We start from the raw sequence: 20,048 nt of genomic DNA on the forward strand, positions 1-20,048 counted from the left end.
TACAGCTTCAACATGGTTTCAATACAATATCAACAGAGTGTAAAATTTCAAGATTTTAATGTCAACATAGTATCAACACAATATCAACACAGCATCAATCATTGACTACCGTTGAAATTCTGTTGATACTATGTTGATATTAAAATCTTGAAATTTTACACTCTGTTGATATTGTATTGAAACCGTGTTCAAGCTGTATTTAGAGTTTTCATTTGATCACATTCCTAAAAAAATACTCCCTCCGTCCCAATAAATATGAAACATTTAGTTTTCAGCACAAGATTTTATGCAAGTGATGTTTTGTGAGTTAATGAAGAGAGAGTAAAGTAAGAGAGGGGGAAAAGTAGAGAGAGTGATGTTTTTATTTTAGGAAACATTTCATTTTTAGTGGGATAATCCAAAAAGAAAAAAGTTGCATTTCTAATGGGTTAGAGGGAGTATTACTTTATATAAAAATTATTACGATGGGACGACTAAGTACTTTCATATACAAAAGCACATGCGCAATATTACATTGCATGTGAATCTACCTATCACAATAAAGTGACAAATATATTCCCTGTCTTCAATTAAAATTAAAACAAAACAAAGTATTAAAATACTATAAACCAATCCAATATAATTAGACTATCATAATAAGTGAAGACGAATTTAATTAATTGTGATCCACTAAATATTTAATGGCAAGTTGCATGAAGATTAAATACAGTAGCATCATAGAGAGTTGGTGCATCGTTTTCTCAACACTATTTCAAAATGTCACATGTTGAATCAATGTGACAATAAAATGATTTTGGTTAGTACTTCAAAAGAGCAAAACTAAATTGTTCAATAATTTATAGTAAAACACAAAACAGTGAAAAGACTTACAAGCTCAATAATTCATTGATTGTTTAAATGAGTCCAAATATAGCTTACAAAATACTAATCCATAATTAGTTCTTTTAGGATTTAATTAGAAACCAACTTTTCACATAATAAAATTTTGATGTCCCCACTTTTTAACGTGAAACATATAAATGAAAAAACAAAATAGGTATTATAATGCTAGCTACGATATTTGTTAATGTTTCTTTTATGCTATTGCCTTTATAAATAGATGTTTCAAAACATATAAAATCAATGATTAAAAAATCTTTAGTTAATACAAGGCGATATTTTCATTTGATCATTTCTCAATATATTTATATATGGCCGTATTATAAGTAGGACCACCTCCTCCAACTCTTCACTATTTTTAATAGTAATGAATTTGATTTTAAATGATATGTGTGTGACATCTACTCAATTTGGTACTATACTACATGTGACCATTGTCTTGTTTGTAAATCTGGAATGGGTCCCTAAATTTCCTTGAGTTTTCCAATCTCATGCACTAAGATCCTCCTTTTTTATTTTTTTTTATGTTGCACTAATTCTATAACCGTGAAAATAAAAAGTAAAGTAGCAATACAGAAGCAGTTCAAAATAGAAAAAAAAATGCAACGAAATCAACATATTGACAAAAACAAATCTACTATCAAAGCTCATAATGTATTGAGACCCTATAATTTAATTGGCTTAGGGTTTGAATTATAAGACAATTTTATTGAACCCAAGAAACGTATCCACGGTCCACCACAATTCTTTCAGAACTATATGGGGCATCGTCAAATTCGAACCCAAGTGCTACATTCAAGCGAAGAGAGCATCCTCCAAAATAGAAAAAAAAAAGCAACAAAATCAACATATTGACAAAAACAAACCTACTATCAAAGCTCATCATGTATTGAGAGTTGAGACCCTATAATTTAATTGGCTTAGGGTTTGAATTAAGACAATTTTATTGAACCCAAGAAACGTATCCACGGTCCACCACACTTCTTTCAGAACTATATCGGGCATCGTCAAATTCGAACCCAAGTGCTACATTCAAGCGAAGAGAGCATCCTCCAAAATAGAAAAAAAAAAAAAAATGCAACGAAATCAACATATTGACAAAAACAAACCTACTATCAAAGCTCATCATGTATTCAGACCCTATAATTTAATTGGCTTAGGGTTTGAATTAAGACAATTTTATTGAACCCAAGAAATGTATCCACGGCCCACCACACTTCTTTCAGAACTATATAGGGCATCGTGAAATTCGAACCCAAGTGCTACATTCAAGCGAAGAGAGCATCCTCCAAAATAGAAAAAAAAAAGCAACAAAATCAACATATTGACAAAAACAAACCTACTATCAAAGCTCATCATGTATTGAGAGTTGAGACCCTATAATTTAATTGGCTTAGGGTTTGAATTAAGACAATTTTATTGAACCCAAGAAACGTATCCACGGTCCACCACACTTCTTTCAGAACTATATCGGGCATCGTCAAATTCGAACCCAAGTGCTACATTCAAGCGAAGAGAGCATCCTCCAAAATAGAAAAAAAAAAAAAAATGCAACGAAATCAACATATTGACAAAAACAAACCTACTATCAAAGCTCATCATGTATTCAGACCCTATAATTTAATTGGCTTAGGGTTTGAATTAAGACAATTTTATTGAACCCAAGAAATGTATCCACGGCCCACCACACTTCTTTCAGAACTATATAGGGCATCGTGAAATTCGAACCCAAGTGCTACATTCAAGTGAAGAGAGCATCCTCCAAAATAGGAAAAAAAAAAGCAACGAAATCAACATATTGACAAAAACAAACCTACTATCAAAGCTCATCATGTATTGAGAGTTGAGACCCTATAATTTAATTGGCTTAGGGTTTGAATTAAGACAATTTTATTGAACCCAAGAAACATATCCACGGTCCACCACACTTCTTTCAGAACTATATCAGGCATCGTCAAATTTGAACCCAAGTGCTACATTCAAGCGAAGAGAGCATCCTCCATATATTATTCGCAATTATAAACTGAATTAATTTTTTTTTTCTTTTACTTGATTTACCAATTTCGAATTGAATTGATATCCTCGTGTCTATAATAGAATATTTTTGCAGAGTGTATATATTGTTATTGTGAAATCAACTATTTGAAGATACAAAAGAAAAAAATGGAAAAACCAATCTGATTGATAATATGGCATCAGGTAAATATACTACAAAAAATAGACACACTCACTATCTATCATTATCAGATTCCGAATTAACTCCTTTTTCATTGGTATCTTTTTCCTCCTGACTTGTTTCTTTCTAATTAATAGGTCTCAATTAGTGGTCCAAATATTCATCAATTTTCGCAGTTACCTAACCTTTAAGAACATGCTTGCTAGTTGCTACAATGAAATGAAATTAACGTTTAAAATAAATGAACATAGGAAATGAATGAGAAACCTCAATTCATTTACTATTTGGTAAGCACAAGGAATACAAAAGAAAAATAATCAAAACGAAAATCAAATAAAGAGATCTAGAGCAATATATAGTATACTTCTCACTCTGTTACATTAATATTCCCCTCAATTTATGCGTCAGGCCATAATTCTTACAACTCATATCCCTCCTCATACATACTCCCATGCACACCACTCATATAACTCTATTTTTGAAAGTAAACTCTAAATCTAACTAACTTATTTTACTCATATTTTGTTATAAAATTTATACTCCCTATATCCACAAAATAATATCCATATTTGCCATTTCAGCATGTCCATAAAATAATATCCACATTTGATTTTTCCCAATTTTGATAAGTGGACAAACTTTCCAAATAACAATTACACTCATATAAAGTGATATTCAGTTATTCACGTTCCATTAACTTTTCCTTCACATTTATTATAATCTGCACCAAGTTAAAGTGGGACTTTAAATGTGGATGGGGAGAGTACTATATAAGTAGGACACATTCTACTAACTTTTCACATACTTTCTCTTATAAAGTTATGTAATTTCTTAAAATTCGCACTGGTATATGAGACATTTTTTCTCGGACGGATGGAGTATTAATTTTCGATGTGGTACAAATACTCGAGCCAATGGCATACACACAAGTAAGAATGAGGGCTTAAGTCCCTACCAACCCATGTGGAGGACCCAAGGGATGGGCTTAAGCCCTTAAAGAACTAAATTCTTTTTAATAAATTTTTATATTTTTTTATATTTACATAAATTTTATGTAAATAATTATGTAAAAGTCCCTATCAACCATCTAAATTACTCAAAAATATATTTTAATTTTTTTTTGAAAATATAGCCTCTACACAAATTTTTTTCTACGTCCACCTCCGCTACCAAATTAAAAAAAATATTTTTTAATACATATATATAATCGTCGGCTGCTGACTCGAGCCATGAAAATAACGAGCAAAATAGCATCAAAAGAAGCAGTGGAATATATTAATAGTACTCCCACAGGGTACAAATCAAGGCCACAATCATCATTAATCACAGCCAAAAAAACCACTGCTTGAGGAAAAACCAAACCTTCCCATATTCCTAAATTTACATGCATATTTCCTAACCTATTTAGATTTCAACATCATGGGTGATTCTAGTCAGCCAGTCAAGAAATCTCAAGATTAAAAAAAATCCACAAGCATGGATAAAAAAAAATTACTATATATGGCTAGTCCAGTAATAAATTAATAAACTGGACCACAATTTTGTGCATAAATTTTTTTTTTCTATCTAACAAATGACATTAGAGACTCGAATACTTGATCATCACATGGGATAGTGAGTCCCATGTCGTGATCGAATCCGAACTCGTCCTCCGCTTGTTGAAGCAGGCTCAGGAATTCGGGCATGTTGAGAACCGTGATAGGAACGATGTATCTGGTCCTATTCACGCCCACATACACCACGAAGTGCCCCTTTGGCACGTCCAACGGGAGCCCTTCCTCGTTCTCGTACCCGTGCTTCTTCCCTAGGCTCGAGCACCGCTTCATGATCTGCTTGATCATGGCTCTTTGTGTCAGCTTGTTTGATTTTCTAATGGCCATTTTGAGATAGTAATTATATGGTGATAATGAGAGAGGAGAGTTGAGGAGAAGGGTGAGAAAGAAATGAGGGTGAGTGAGGTATTTATATAAAGTAGGGAGTTTGTGTTTAGGAAAATAAAAAGGATTAATTAATTTAGTAATTTGGTATTGGAAAAGAGAAAAGGAAAGGAAAACAAGGGCATGTGGGGTTGTGGGGGCAAAGATGAGACCACAGGTGTTTTTGGGCTCTGTGTATTGAAGCTGAAAAAACATTATGCCAATGGGTTTACTTCTTCTTGTTGGCCTTCACCATGACAATAGGGACCCTCTTTTATTGAGTTTTACTAACTCTTTTAACCCTAGTTGACATATTCACGTGTGAAGTAAAAAGAAATCAACTTAAATATGTACAGTGATTACTTTTGGAATCGAACTACATTAAGGTTTGGTTAGTCAGTCTGCAGTTTATGTATCGAGTGCACTTCAATGAATGAGACTGTACCTTCGTCGCACTAATTTGCCTAATTGAAAAGGATGAGATTGAGAATCATTGGACACTTGCTTATATTGGTGATATCATTGGCCAGCTAGCCCTCAAGACTACTAAAGGTAGAGTAGTTTGGTTTTGAATTAGAGTTGAGCCTTTACAATGAACTACAAGTGTGAGGCTAGGATCGTTTGAGTAATTTTTTTTAACCTTGCAATATGAATGTTTGAAAGTCATATCAAATTACTTTGTCGACACATCCATTCTCGTGTTAAGGTAAACGTATTATATGGTTTGTGGTTTGACTTATCTTGATGTTTATGTTATAAAGCGTGAAAAATTGACGTGACATGTGAATAGTTAAGGTGTGAAAAATTAACGTGACACATGAATAGTTAAGGTATGAAAAATTGACGTGACACGTGAATAGTTAAGATATGTAAAATTGACGTGACGCGTTATTAGTTAAGGTATGATATTGTATGTCGTAAATTGTGGCGGATGGTCGTATGAGTCACCTTCTTATCGTGAGTATATGAGGTCTTCTTATTTATGTACTGTAGGTATGAAACAAATGAAATCCACTTTATGATTTATTAAATTAAAAAAATAAAGATCCATTGGAATTCAAATAGAAGTAAATTTCATTTTCTTTAGTTTAGTACTCCCTCCGTCAACAAAATATTGTCCATGTTTGACTCGACGTGGATTTTAAGAAATGTGAAGAAAAGTGAGTGAAAAAAATTAGTAGAATGTAGGTCTCACATTTATACATTAGTTTTATAATAGAATGTGAGTGTAATGATTTAGTGGAAATTAAAGTGGTGTCCATTTACCAAAAACGAAAAAAAAACAAAGTGGAAAACATTTTGCAGATTGACCAAAATGGCAAAACTGGACAACATTTCACGGACGTGGTGAGTAAATTATAGAGCAAATTCAATAATTTTTTACGTACAATGAGAGGGACGGGACGCTCATGGAACTCATTTGATTATAGCATGTGTTTTATAATTATTAATTAGATCGACTCCCCTAATTAGAAGGGGGTTATGATTACTTTTATTAATATAATTTGCAATTTTTTTTTGACCATTATGACATATATACTTTGTTAGTGTCAATACCATGACACAGTGAGACGCCAATAATTATGAGATTGATAATTCAAACCATTAAAAGTGGCACATAATTGGGTTATGAATGTGGTTTGCTATTAGAGAGGAAAAAGAAAAGGAATAATCAAACAAGGATTTGGAATTTTCCTTGGTATTGAATTGAACTATAAGAAAGCAACAAGTGTAATGGGGCCATGAAATGAAGGCTTTTTGAATGCCATCCCATGTTCTGTGATTGAAATTTGCTCTGCTTGTGACATTTAAACACTGGGAAAATACATACAAAATGAAGGCCCCACCATGCATTTTCCTCACCGAAAGCCAATCGATAATACGAAGGCTCTACTTGACTTATTTCACATCGAAAGTCAATCGATAATACGAACGATCTATTCGAGTTGTCTCACATCAACAGTGTATTGTAAAATACATATGCTTAAATAGCTAGCCAGTCACTTCTCCTATCACCGATCGATTTTGGGATGAAACCTAACGAGTGTTTGATTAACAAACATGGTACAATATAAATCCACATCCCAATTTGAGAGTTCCATATTATTCACCTCGTAACTAATATATATAATGATTACTTTTTGTCTTAGTTTGTGGTGCACAAATTTTATTAGTCCATTTTCAAGGCGTAGACTTTGGGAAAAGATTGATTTTCAACAAATCAAAATCATCATTTTATGCGCCATATTATTGTGGTATATACTATAAGACTTTGACATCATATTATTATTTCTTCGTACTACTTAAGTACTCCGTAGAAGTGATTCGTGATATTTGACATTATATAAATATTGTAAATGTCCATCAAAGCTATGGTGACCTCTTATATGGTCAGAACTTAGAAGAATCTAATTTTTGAGAAGAAAACATAAAATGACATTATTTTAGGAAAAATTGCAAAAAACCCCAATAAATTTGGTGTTTGCTCTGCAAGTTTAAAATTCAACTGAAAAAAAATAACGTTCAGATTTGTTCGCAGTTATCCGCCATGATTTTTTTTTTAAAATTGTAGAGTATCTAATATGACAGTAAAAAAAGAACATGAACGTCACTGCCGGAGAGTCAAACATGGAAAATGTTTTTTGGTCGAAAAAAGTCAACAATATATTACATGTAGGCCGACGGATTTTTTTCCCCGTGGAATAGTTATGAATAAGTCCAAACTTGTTGGTTAAATTGCGGGTACTAACCATAATTTGACAAAATTTTATAGATTTATTGCCATTTTCCCTTTCTAAAAAACTTGAACTTCTTCCACATGTTTTCTCGTGAAGAGGGACGCCCAATTCAAAATAGCAAGAAAATAATAGGGCTCTACTCTATAGAGTACTCTTATTACTCTTTCAGTACCTTATTAAATTGATTCGTACTATTACTTTTTAGTAGGGGTGTCGAAACGGGTACCCGCACCCGACGAGTCGGATACCCGCACCCGATTTAGGCCGAAATTGTTGTCCCGATACCCGTCCCGCACTATGTCGGGTATTACCCGATACCCGAGTCGGGTATCCCGCACCCGACACGGTGGTACCCGACCCGACCCGATTTTTTTTTAAAAAAAAAAAAAAACTTTTTTGCTTATTATTTGCATTATCTTCAACTTGTTCATCGTCATCCGTGGTAATGTTAGTATTTTTTATGCATCCTAAAAGCACATAAAAAATCCATAAATCATTAGTGATTAGACATTGAACATCCACAATTTAATAAGTATAATAAGTATATGTATATGCTACTGTATATATAATGAGTGTGTGTAGCATATGCTACTGTACATATGCTAATACATATATATGCCCTATTGTAGTATATTCTATATAAAATTGGTATTTGTATGCTCTTTAATAAAGAAAAAAAAAGACAAAAAAAATTTGCATGTTTAAATCAGAGTATGACCAGGATAATTTAAAAATTATATAAATATTAATAATTACAAAATACTTAACTATAATCGGGTAATTTTCGGGATTATCGGGTATCCCGAGCAGGTATCGGGTATACCTGATACCTGCAAAACCACAAATATGATTACCCGATCCCGATCCGTTACCCGTTTCCGTCGGGTAACGGGTACCCAATACCCGTTACCCGTTTCGACACCCCTACTTTTTAGGACGTCCTGAGGTAAGTGAGTCATTTAATTTTTTTCAGCAAAATTCAATATTATAACGTTGTCATCTTTACTTAATTATCTCTTCTACTTTATTCTTTCTTCACTTAACTAACAAAACTTCATTTTCTTAAATCTCGTGCTGAAAAGAAGCGCATCAGTTAACGAGAGACACAAGGAGTACATATCATACAATTACATTTTAAGTTTCAATTATTTGATTTCGTCTCCTAAGTTATATACTCCCGATTCTGGATCCGCTACTGCGTAAATTATTTTAATATTCAATACTAGTATGAATTATTGGCCAAATCACATGTGAGAACTAGGAGGAAAATGTCAGTTGAAGAAATAATCCAATTGGCCTTGTCAACATGATCACCATGTTACTATTGCCTCCCTTTACTCTTGTAAAGACAACAATCAAATGTACGAGTTCTGTCAGCCAACCTGCATGCCTGCCTTGTTCAATCCAAGAAATTTCTCTCCAAACTCAACCACCTCCCAAATTCTAGACATTAATGAAATTTTCTTTCTTTGGTGAAGAGGGTAGGCATATGTTTTAGATTGCTACATCATTTTATAGCAATGTCTCTCCATTCCTTACAACAATACCCTATTTATATAACAACAAGATAAGCCCTATGAATTCTAACAGATTTGCAATCTGGTAAGAAGTGGGCATCCCTCTTTGGATTAATTTATTGTTTTAAAAGGGACAATGGTACGCGTATATCACTAAATTCCGACCAACTCTTAATTTTGCACGATAAAGAGTTTGATTAGGGCCCAATTTATAATGTTGACATGGTTGTCTGTCATTTTTGACCGAAATTAATTAGCAAAATTAGGCTAAATTAAAATTTCAATAACGAACATGATTTTTAAGTTGGGATGTATAACCAAAACTTAGTGAAGTTCAATTATTAACAAAATATAATCCCATTTTCTAAAAAAAGAAAAGGAAAATGAAGGATAGATTAATTAGGGTTGTTATGACAATTGGAAAAGTAAAATGACGCATTATCACTTCTAAATGTAGTACTCCCTCCGTCCACGACAAATAGAGTACATTTGCCACTTTTTGTTGTCCACGAAAAATAGAGCACATTTAAAAAAGGAAAGTTTTCAATAACTTTTCTCTTACTTTTTTCTCATCTCTCTTACTAATAATATGGACCCCGCATTCCACTAACACTACTTCTCTCTTCTTTTACCAATTCCACATTTAAACTCGTATCATTCACAATGTGTCCTATTTTTCTTGGATGGAGGGAGTATTAATTATCATTAATTTACCAATAAATCCTATGTTACATGCTGAATGTAATTGTAATCGATATTATGTACATGAATATGTGTGAAATGTATTGCAAATTGATAATGTGTAATTAGTTAAGTGTACGCAACATATATAAAATTTTGTTGCCGGCACTATGTTTATTGTATAGATAGAGGGTCCATTTCCGAGAGCTGGATCAATCAACATTTGTTTAATCACAAATGTGCATGTATGCCTATATTGAGTGATAATGAAATAAAAGCTACTAATTTTTATTTAATTTTTAGTTGATGATATTGGTGTGGTTAGCACTGAAATTAAATGAAATTCACATTGAGATAAAACGGTTCTTTGTCAATTGCAGAAGTAAGAAGTCACAAAGATTGATGTAGATAGCATTAAGCACATGCAATTGATTATACATTGTAAGATGTATTAGAATGTAGGATTTTTTTCGCAATCTATAATTGGTTTTGCGAGGAGTTCCAAAAAAGGTTAATACAAAAATATCTAGTTAGATGATGTGTTAGATTTATTCGAGTATAATATAACTCTTGATATGTTCTACTATTATTGGAGAATATATTAGTAATTTTATAATTGTTGATATGGTTAAGCTAATTAATGCACATAATATAAATTTTATAGAGGAATCAACTAATTCTAATAGATGTATAATTAAATTGGGGTTTACAGTAGATTTACACTACTAATACTCCCTCCGTCCCAAGGAAGATGCCTCCTTCCTTCGTCACGGGATTTAATGTAGTTTTCTTTTTTGTATTAAGTAGAGGAAATAGAGTATAGATAAAAGTGTTTCTATTTATAATAATGGGTCATCTTAGTTGGACAAAACAAAAAAGAAATTATATCATCTTCATAGGACGGAGGGAGTACTTTTTCTGAAAAAAACAAATAATAAAATTTGAATCCTAATCTTATAACCCAATATATAATGCCAAACTTTAACTAGGTCCAATAATGGTAATCATTATAGACCCGTTGCTTAATTTAAATAGAGCCCAATATTTTAGTCCATTCTTCTATCCCACACATTATAGCCCAGTAACTACCAAAGGTAGAAGTGGTGTTCTGGTGCCTAAGGCCATCTCTAATCATTTACGCCAAATACAAATTCATTTTTGAGTATGCGTCACACCAAAAAGTAGTTTTATTCCAACCATTTACACCATATTTAAATTTACACCATTTTTGAATATTTGTCTAACAAAATTTTGGAGTAAACACCATATTTGGTGTTATTCGATTGAAAACCCAAAAATGGGTTTGAGTTTGGTGTACGATTGGAGAAATTATCTACATTAAAAATGAGTTTTGGTGTATGGTTGGAGATGGTCTAAGCTAGCATTTTCATAAGCACAAAGGGTCAGAAATAGAATTTTTTTTTTTTTTTATAAAAAAAAGCAGCTCATATCGAAGACAAGCCAACTAACGAATACAAGAAACAGCTAATCTATCATATATAGAATTTCATGATTCCATATTGGTATTTATATTACATGCATAGAGATAGCTTATGTTGTAGCGGTTCCTTCTATATTCTTTTATTTTTTGTTAAATGTTTCCTTGTGTTGTGTCTATTTGTTGAATGATAAAATTTCTAAACCTTTGCAATTTTTGAGACCTCTCTCGTGTGTATTTGTACAATTAGGAATTTAATTTTGGCGATGCACTTTTACTACACTAGTCATGAGTTTTACACCATATTATTCTTTCATCACTCTTACAATTCTAAAATCCCTAAGCCATTATTTACCTTCCACTTATCCTATTCGCGGATCATATTATTTGTACGATTCATAGTCCTATTCCGGAATGATGGTTTGGACCAAAACGACACTGTTGTTGATGCTCTAAGATTTCCGTACAATCATAACTTATCGGAATACACTTGAGCAAAATGGTCATTATTGAAATTGTAATACTCCATACTTTAATTGTTGTCAATTTTATAGCTCCATAATCATAAAGTAAAATTGTGAATTATCTTAAGAAAATGCGTAATATTAGAAGTTGTCGATATGTCCGAGTGGTTAAGGAGACAGACTTGAAATCTGTTGGGCTTCGCCCGCGCAGGTTCGAACCCTGCTGTCGACGTTTTTAATTTTCTGAACAACTGATACAGTTTTGACTTCAAATTCAAGAAATACAGGAAAAAAAGTATGCACAAAAAATCTGTCATTGCCCCATCTATGTAACTCCAAGACAGTTAATTTGGCATCAAAGAATTCATCTGAACTGCATCCGTGTTCTCTGCAGTGCTCAATCGTCGTCCTTAAATTCTCTGTTTGAGGCGAAACAGAAGAAAAATCAGAAGCATTCATGCTGGTAGTAGCTGTAACATGCTCTATGAATGTCAGTCAACTCACCTACGATCAAGGTATCGAGGTTGAATGCCACTGCCCTGGCATGTGGTGCAGGTCAACGAGCCAGCCCCGTCACAGTTGATGCACCGAGAGATTTCTTTCTCATCACCACCGAGTTCAACGGACACACTGCCGGTTCCCATGCAGAATCTACATTTTTCTGCAGTAAATTTGCATATATTTATATATGATCTGAATAATTCAGTATAGCTGTAACAATTGAATACAAATATCAGCAGAGCAATTTGTTCAATTTTACTAAACAGTGTCCAACTATGCACGAGAATGGCAAGGGCACACCGCACACTAGCAAGTGTCCTTACATATCCAGAAGGGAGACAACAAGATTTAATACAACAGAGACGGAAATTTAGTTGTATATTAAGAGATTAATACATGTCAGTTCAGAGAAGTTCGGGAGTGTCAGATTCGAGAAAGCTATAAGTAATTGTGTATTTTCACTCTATAATGGAAGTTGCCATCAGTTAACTTTTCCAACAGTAAGGTCAGCCAGCACTACCATTTTACTGTTAACCAAAATGCAGCATATAAGCAAGAGAGGCTTCACATTACACAAACCAATTATACAGAGATTCTTCATTATTATCTTTGTAAAGAATGATGGCAAAGTCATTTTCTTTTGAAAATGAATTCACCAGGACACAAACACTCACACATGCATAGTAGTTTCCCACTAGTGATGGCTCATAATGCCTTCCTGTTCTTCACTAAATAGTGCGTTCTTTATTTTACAAATCTTTCATAGAGAAAACTCTTTTTTTTCCAAGCTATAGCCTTCAAAGTTCATACAACTAACATTTGATGGAACCATCATTACAAGGACATACAATGCATTCTCATTGTAATTGGAGCAATATCTCCACAAACCTATTCCACACATCATGCTCTAACTTTCTTAAAACACAACCAATTACAGCCTTCGAAAATTCATAGAGCTAAAATTTGATGGAACCATCATTTGTGTGTAAAGTTAGACTGACTTTAGCAATATGCAAATGTGATAGATTGGCAGATACAAGCTTCATAACGAGATATCAGCATCTAATTTGCATAATGCTCTAACTTTCTCAACACACAATCAAATTAAGCATAGAATGAACCTTCAGCTATTGCACATCAGATAGATATCTCAATCTAGAAACAATGAGCATAACAAGAATGACGTACGAGCACCGGAGCCATCACAGGGGAAGCATGCCTGAGTATTTTCTCTCTTGGCCTGAAAAATCAACAGCAATATTCCATATCACCAACTCAACACAAAACTGTATCAATCCACCATTCAACAGCAAAATTAAGCAATTCAACATTTTAAACCACTGAAATGTAACACAATAAACCTACAGCACTGTCAATTTGTCACTAACTCCACACTAAACTGTATCAATCCACCATTCAACAGAAAAATTAAGCAATTCAACATTTTAAACCACTGAAATGTAACACAATAAACCTACAGCACTGTCAATTTGTCACTAACTCCACACTAAACTGTATCAATCCACCATTCAACAGCAAAATTAAGCAATTCAACATCTTAAACCACTGAAATGTAACACAAAAAACCTACAGCACTGTCAATTTGTGTCTCGTAGAAAACAGGAATCCCAATCCCGACTGCAACACTGACCACTCCAACTGCAATCGCCACTACCTGCAAACAAATTCATCACACATTTTAGCAATCGAGAACGAATTGACGAAATCGGAGGATGATACGTCAGGAAAAGGCACTAATTACAGTGTTCTGATCGAGATCAGCTGCTCTGACGCATGGATACGAAGCCGGAGAGCGTTGCGTTTTGATGAATTTAGTGGAAGATGAGGATGGAGAGGAGAGCTGCAGGGGGCAGTAGACAAAAGGAGAGCTGAGGCGTGAAGCAGAAGGCGCAGCTAACATTTTCCCTTTTCCCCTATCAATTTCAGCAGTCGTTGGATGAAATGGTTGCGGGAAAATTGAACGTGGAGAGAGGAGAATCTCTGGGTTTTTCAATGGCGGAATGTGGATTATGTGGGGCCCACTTCAACGGAAATTTAGGGAAATGGTTGGTTGGATTTCCTAGTCGAATATAGGGGTGGGTAGGTACGGTATACCTTATCGAAACCTTCATACCGTATACCTTACCGTAAATACGGTATGCGAAAAAGTCATATTTTTACCTTACCAAAGTTTTCGGTATACCTCATTTTCGGTATGACGAATTTCCATACCGATGTTATACCTCATTTTCGGCATACCTTACTTTTGCGATATATCTGAATTCCAACATCGATTAAAATAGAAAATTAGAGTTTTTAGAATATTATTTATATTTTATAATTTTAAAAATAAATTTAATATAATTTGTTCATAATTATATTTATATTTCACAATAGATTTTATAATTTAAAAATAAAAATATAATATATTTCATATATAATTGTGTTTATATTTTTGTGGTATATACCTTAGTTTACGGTATATACCTTAATTTACGGTGTATACCTAATTTCGGTATGCAGCGGTATACCGCGGTATTTGAAAATTCATACCGTTACCTTACCGGAATATTTCAGTAAGGTATCATACCGTACCGAAAGTCACGGTATACCGAAAATTCGGTATTATCGGTATTTTTTCGATACAATAAGGCCGGTATTTCAGTATTTTTCCCCAGCCCTAGTCGAATGGATGGAGCATGAGCGGACCCAAAGGATGAGGGGAAGGGGCTTAAGCCTTCAATGAAATATTTTTTAAAACTTTTTTTTATTAATTTTTTTTTTAAATTTAGTCATTTTACTGTAAGTTATAGTGTAAAAATCCCTATAAATTATTTAAATTATTCAAAAATATACATCAAAATAAAATTTTGAAATCTCAGCCCATATAAATGATTATTTCTGCGTCATCGGTTGGGACGGAGTATCATATAGTAGTAGTAGTAGTGGTGTTTTCTATTGAATTGGGAATATACAAAGTGCCCATGCATGTTAAATACATATGTTGATTCTATCAATATCATGATTCATATAGTATTAATTAAATTAAAAAAGTGATCAAGTGACAAGAAAGCAATTAGGGAATACAGAAAAGTGGATAAGGGAGCGAGTTACAGAAGTTAATTCTTTATTCTTTTTTGTTGCTTTTGGACTGCGCTAAATGATATACTTTGCTCTAGCTTATTATCCATATATTCACTAGATTCCTAATTATTATCATATACTTTCATTTCACATGTCTAAATATAATTGGCAAATGGCGGCCACTCATTGTTTTATTTAAGATAATCATGATATGAAAATTAAATGGAACTAATGAATATATAACAAATTATAGAAAGAATGTGTAATAAATATTTTTAATGAAATTCTAAACATAAAAATAATCTTGATTATAGTAACAAAGTAACAAAGCCACGAGAAGTGACCATATGATTATAAAGGAGATCAGAATAGTAAAAAAGTGAAAATTGAGAACGTGCTAGAATACAAAAAGTGAATATTGAGTTATGGTTACATATATGGAATTACAATAATCATAAAATGCAATCTTATTTATTACATCATCGGCAATGTTTATAAAATTTGATCAAATTCTAGTTTTTCTTGTATTTCTAAAAATTTAATGACAAATTATAAAGATTAAAATTCTCAATTATCTCATTTAAAAATTCATTTTATTTTACTTGTTAATGCATAATTTCTTATTTTCAAAATGATGTTATCTAATTATCCACGTCATCATTATTGACATCACCAAAAATTTTCACTTGTGCCTCAATTTAAAATCAGATTTGCCTCCCTAAAAATACTCTCTTCGTTCCATACTAATAGAGACATTTCATTTTGTGCAATGTTTTTGAAAAAAATAATTATAAATAGTTAAAGTGGAGAAAAAGTAAAGTAAGAAAGAGAATATTATAGATAAGACTCTTCTCTACATTATTCTCTCTTATTTTACTTTTTTTCCACTTTAACTATTTATAATTATTTTTTCAAAACGAGTGCGCAAAATAAAATGCTTCTATTACTATGGAACGGAGAGAGTAGAGAGAGTAGTTATTGCGATAATATAGAAGAAACAATTCGTAATTTGTCAAAATATACTAAACAAACAAAAATTTGATCAAACTTTTATATAGGCAATTATATCAAATTGGCAATATAAAAGAATTTATTGGTACATTGCTGGAAACACACGTTAAGACCGTGCACCGCTCCACACAGTAATTGGGCCCGCTCGCCCTTGAGAAACTGAAAATAAAAAGCTCTGTGAAAAGCGAAGGATTTGAAACGTTACTGTCAAAATCTGGTCCCCTCTCACTCTACACCAGCTAACGGCGTAACGGTTCCTCGCCGGCGATATCATCGCCAATCGTTCGATCCGACTTCTCACCTGCGCGGCGTTGTATTGGTACTAGTTTTAGTGTTTCTCAATCTCTGGTTTAAAACTTATCTAGTTTCAGTGTTTCTTATAGCTCTTCCTTTAATTTATGGTTGTTTCCGATTGCAATTTGTGGTATTTTGTGTGTTGAGAGTGTATATGTGCGCCTATTGCGTTTTTGGATGTGGTTGAATGATATTGTGAACTGGCGCTTAGGTTTGTTTTCTGTCTCCTTCGCCCGCGGTGAACGGATTTTGTGTTTTATCACATTGTAAAGGCTCTGATCCAGTTCTCCTAGATACTGTGTTGTTTAATTTTATGTTCCTAGCACGGAAATTTTTTTGATTCTTGGAAATTGCGGTGTGGATTTCGGTAAAAGAAATATGGTGCAGTTTGAGTTTGATATTATTCATGGCCGCAGATGAAGGAATACCTATTTCACGGACTAATTAGAAACATTGAATTTCAGTTTTCAGTCCCTATTATGTGTGAGGTTTTGGTAATTTGGTTGTGGTTGACAGATATTTGAATTAGCAGGATTTTGTGGTTTTTGTTTATTTCTTGGGGTTTGGATAAGATGCGTGGAAACAAATCTGTATGCTGAAATGCTTTTGGTCATTTTGGTTTTGTATTTTGAATGATAAATATGTTTATTGTGAAATTGGGGAAAGATAAACAGTGATTGTTTATTGAGTTCTCTGTTATTTGAATAATGTTTCCTTTCACTCTGATTGCAAGTAAAGTATTTTTTAGAAATTTGCTGTAATACTAATTGCAAGCAGAGTCAAGGAGGCATTAGTAGATTCTTGACTTTTGAAAGCTGTGTTTAGATGTGAAATATACTTATAGACGATGGATAATGTTTCCCTGATTACTTGAGACTTTGTACCAAATTTTATGCTTGCAAGTTCATTATGCCTTTTCCCCTTTCCTTTTCTTTTTCTATGTGAAATTGTTTCTAATTCACTGCAGCGCTGGACTTGACCTTATAAATACTTATCTGTCACAGGGATTCAAGATGATCGGAGCTTTTCTCACTAGAGCACTTGTGTATGAACATTTGCACTCTTTTACCCCATTTGTAATTTAATCACATCCATCTCCATTTGCACATGTTTCTTAGTTTCTAAACTTTTTGCAGGCTGATATTTGGCTATGTTTATCCTGCTTATGAATGCTTTAAAACTGTGGAGATGAATAAGCCTGACATTAACCAACTTCGGTTTTGGTGCCAGTATTGGTATATTTAAATATGTCCTAGCATTATATTAAGGTCATCTTTCAGATAAGCTAGTCTCTAATTCTAAGGTGGTGCTTCATGTAAATCTTTCAGGATTTTGGTTGCTGGATTGACTGTGTGTGAAAGGATTGGTGATATTTTCATTGGCTGGTAATCTTAAAATTCTACAAGTGGTAAAGAGCTAACTGTTTTTGTTCTTTTCGTACTGATCTTCTATAAATTTATTTTTGAAGGGTTCCAATGTATGGTGAAGCTAAGTTGGCCTTCTTTATATACTTATGGTTTCCTAAAACAAAGGTGGGCAATCTTCTTTTCTGTATCTTCTGTGTATTTCAACTTGTATCCCAATTGTGCATTCTAATTATGCTTCCTTCACTAAATTGGTTTCAGGGAACTGCTTATGTTTACGACTCCTTCTTTAGACCATATGTTGCGAAGCATGAAACAGAAATTGATCGTAATTTGGTAGAGCTGAAATTAAAAGCTGGAGATATGGCTGTCTCATACTGGCAGAAGGTTGCAACCTATGGTCAGACTAGAATTTTTGATATTCTGCAGTATATTGCTTCGCAGTCGCCTCCACCTCGACCAGTTCAGGTATGTAATGTAATATGCTCTATCTATGCATTTAACAAAAGTCTTGCTCTTTGTGTAGTCTGAAACCCATAGTATGCAGCTTATATGTATCTTGACGCCAGAATATGTAAAATAGATGCACACACTATCTAATTTTTCAGTATTTGTCTCGAAATGCTCAAGTTGCATCGTCCAATTTTGGTATAGTAAGTAGTCAAGCCCATACTTTCATTTCAACTTGATCATCTTTGATGGTTATATGAACATATGGATTCGAACCTGAGATCTTTGGCTTCGGGCATTTCCTTTTTATTGACCTTTATGCAGTTCAGTCACAACTTGTATTTTATGATATTACAGAGAGTTGAGAAATCCACAAATGGACAACCACAACCCACATCTCCTGCTTCTGGTGCATCTTCAAGTGAGCAGCTAGATGACTCAACAGATGAAGCAGAGCGTTCGCAAGATTCAAAACCTAAAACTGCACCCGCAGTCGTCTTGAGTGAGCAGAAAACAACTCCAGCCTTACCCCTCACTGAGACGGCGAAACCTTCGACTTCCAGTGAAATGCAAGTTGATTCAGCCCCTCCAGCACCAAAGGAAGCCGCTCAACCTCCTACTCCGCAAGAAGTAGTCATGGAAGATCCTGTCCGAATGACACGAGCTAGGTCTCGCAGAACACGCCATCCATCGTCGGATCGCGTAGATAAGTAGTAGTTACTTCAACATGTAATTACTCGCAAGGTGAATGGATTGTTGGGTTGTTGATGCTGATGTACATTCTGCCACTGTCGACAAATACATGTTATGGTTTCATAATTTCATAATTTCAAAAATTATACTAGTATTTCTTTGACGATTACATTGTCGCATCTCGTAATTATCATTTATCATTACTCAATATTTACAACCCAAATTATTGGAAAAAAATTGATTCTATCTCTTACAAATATGAAAAAATTAGGGAAATGGGTTTATTATTTTATAATACTTGTTTCTGTTTTAACAAAACGGAATGAGTTTCTTTAATCCAAGATCTGACTATAGAGGACAGACTGATCAACAACAACGTACAAAATTGTCAAATAGAGTTATTTATTCAGTTGGCAAAGTATTTATGATATTAATTCAAAATATTGTTGGCTACTTCTAACGACATTGAATTGATGAATTAAATAATACACACAAGTAATCAACTTGAATTATGGATAATTAAGCATCACTATTTTATTATACTTTCATTTAATCTATTCAACGCAATTTCTTAATATCTATGCCCAAAAGTTTTGTATCAACTTAGTTGGAACGACGGAGGGAGTAATAGATTTCTTTATTTAGAAAAAGAGTAAATTACATAGCAGTCCCTGAAGTTTGAATGTTGCATGTTTGCAATCCCGAAAAAAATGTATAGCCTTCATCCGCGAAAACCTAACACAATTTTGCCATTGACATTACAATTGAGATGGTTTTGCATTTCAAGCCACGAATAAAGAGTATAAGAAATACCAAAGCTAGTTGTATAAGACTCATAAAAG

General features: G+C 33.4%; 3 protein-coding genes and 1 non-coding gene across 4 annotated transcripts; 2 read left to right on the forward strand and 2 right to left on the reverse strand.

Annotated features, from left to right (window-relative positions):
• Window positions 1-4,285: 4,285 nt before the first annotated feature.
• LOC125185252 (auxin-responsive protein SAUR50-like) lies at window positions 4,286-4,978 on the reverse strand. Its single transcript, XM_048081754.1, has one exon. The coding sequence runs from the start codon at window positions 4,933-4,935 to the stop codon at window positions 4,618-4,620; it is 318 nt and encodes a 105-aa protein (XP_047937711.1). The 5' UTR covers window positions 4,936-4,978; the 3' UTR covers window positions 4,286-4,617.
• Window positions 4,979-11,959: 6,981 nt separating this feature from the next.
• On the forward strand, window positions 11,960-12,041 carry TRNAS-UGA. Its single transcript has one exon. It is a non-coding gene; the product is annotated as a tRNA-Ser (tRNA).
• Window positions 11,978-14,298, reverse strand: LOC125223837 (protein SPA, chloroplastic-like). The gene is made up of 5 exons (XM_048127133.1): window positions 14,073-14,298; window positions 13,902-13,985; window positions 13,499-13,550; window positions 12,314-12,470; window positions 11,978-12,228 (listed from the first exon to the last, which is right to left on the reverse strand). The coding sequence occupies exons 1-5, from the start codon at window positions 14,229-14,231 to the stop codon at window positions 12,207-12,209; spliced, it is 474 nt and encodes a 157-aa protein (XP_047983090.1). The 5' UTR covers window positions 14,232-14,298; the 3' UTR covers window positions 11,978-12,206.
• A 2,271-nt stretch (window positions 14,299-16,569) lies between these two features.
• Window positions 16,570-19,332, forward strand: LOC125218011 (putative HVA22-like protein g). Its single transcript, XM_048119603.1, has 7 exons — window positions 16,570-16,724; window positions 17,704-17,744; window positions 17,836-17,934; window positions 18,028-18,084; window positions 18,168-18,231; window positions 18,325-18,531; window positions 18,871-19,332. The coding sequence occupies exons 2-7, from the start codon at window positions 17,713-17,715 to the stop codon at window positions 19,225-19,227; spliced, it is 816 nt and encodes a 271-aa protein (XP_047975560.1). The 5' UTR covers window positions 16,570-16,724; window positions 17,704-17,712; the 3' UTR covers window positions 19,228-19,332.
• The last annotated feature ends 716 nt before the right edge of the window (window positions 19,333-20,048 follow it).

The sequence above is a fragment of the Salvia hispanica genome, chromosome 4 (genome assembly GCF_023119035.1).
Source record: "Salvia hispanica cultivar TCC Black 2014 chromosome 4, UniMelb_Shisp_WGS_1.0, whole genome shotgun sequence".
In the NCBI taxonomy this organism is placed as follows: domain Eukaryota; kingdom Viridiplantae; phylum Streptophyta; class Magnoliopsida; order Lamiales; family Lamiaceae; genus Salvia; species Salvia hispanica.

Coding starts and splice junctions, on each gene's coding strand:
- LOC125185252 (XM_048081754.1), bottom strand. CDS start 4,935: ATGGCCATTAGAAAATCAAACAAGCTGACACAAAGAGCCATGATCAAG.
- LOC125223837 (XM_048127133.1), bottom strand. CDS start 14,231: ATGTTAGCTGCGCCTTCTGCTTCACGCCTCAGCTCTCCTTTTGTCTAC. Junction 13,551..13,901: donor AGACACAAATTGACAGTGCT/GTAGGTTTTTTG, acceptor TTGATTTTTCAG/GCCAAGAGAGAAAATACTCA. Junction 12,229..12,313: donor CCTCGATACCTTGATCGTAG/GTGAGTTGACTG, acceptor CGCCTCAAACAG/AGAATTTAAGGACGACGATT.
- LOC125218011 (XM_048119603.1), top strand. CDS start 17,713: ATGATCGGAGCTTTTCTCACTAGAGCACTTGT. Junction 18,232..18,324: donor TATGGTTTCCTAAAACAAAG/GTGGGCAATCTT, acceptor AATTGGTTTCAG/GGAACTGCTTATGTTTACGA. Junction 18,532..18,870: donor CTCCACCTCGACCAGTTCAG/GTATGTAATGTA, acceptor ATGATATTACAG/AGAGTTGAGAAATCCACAAA.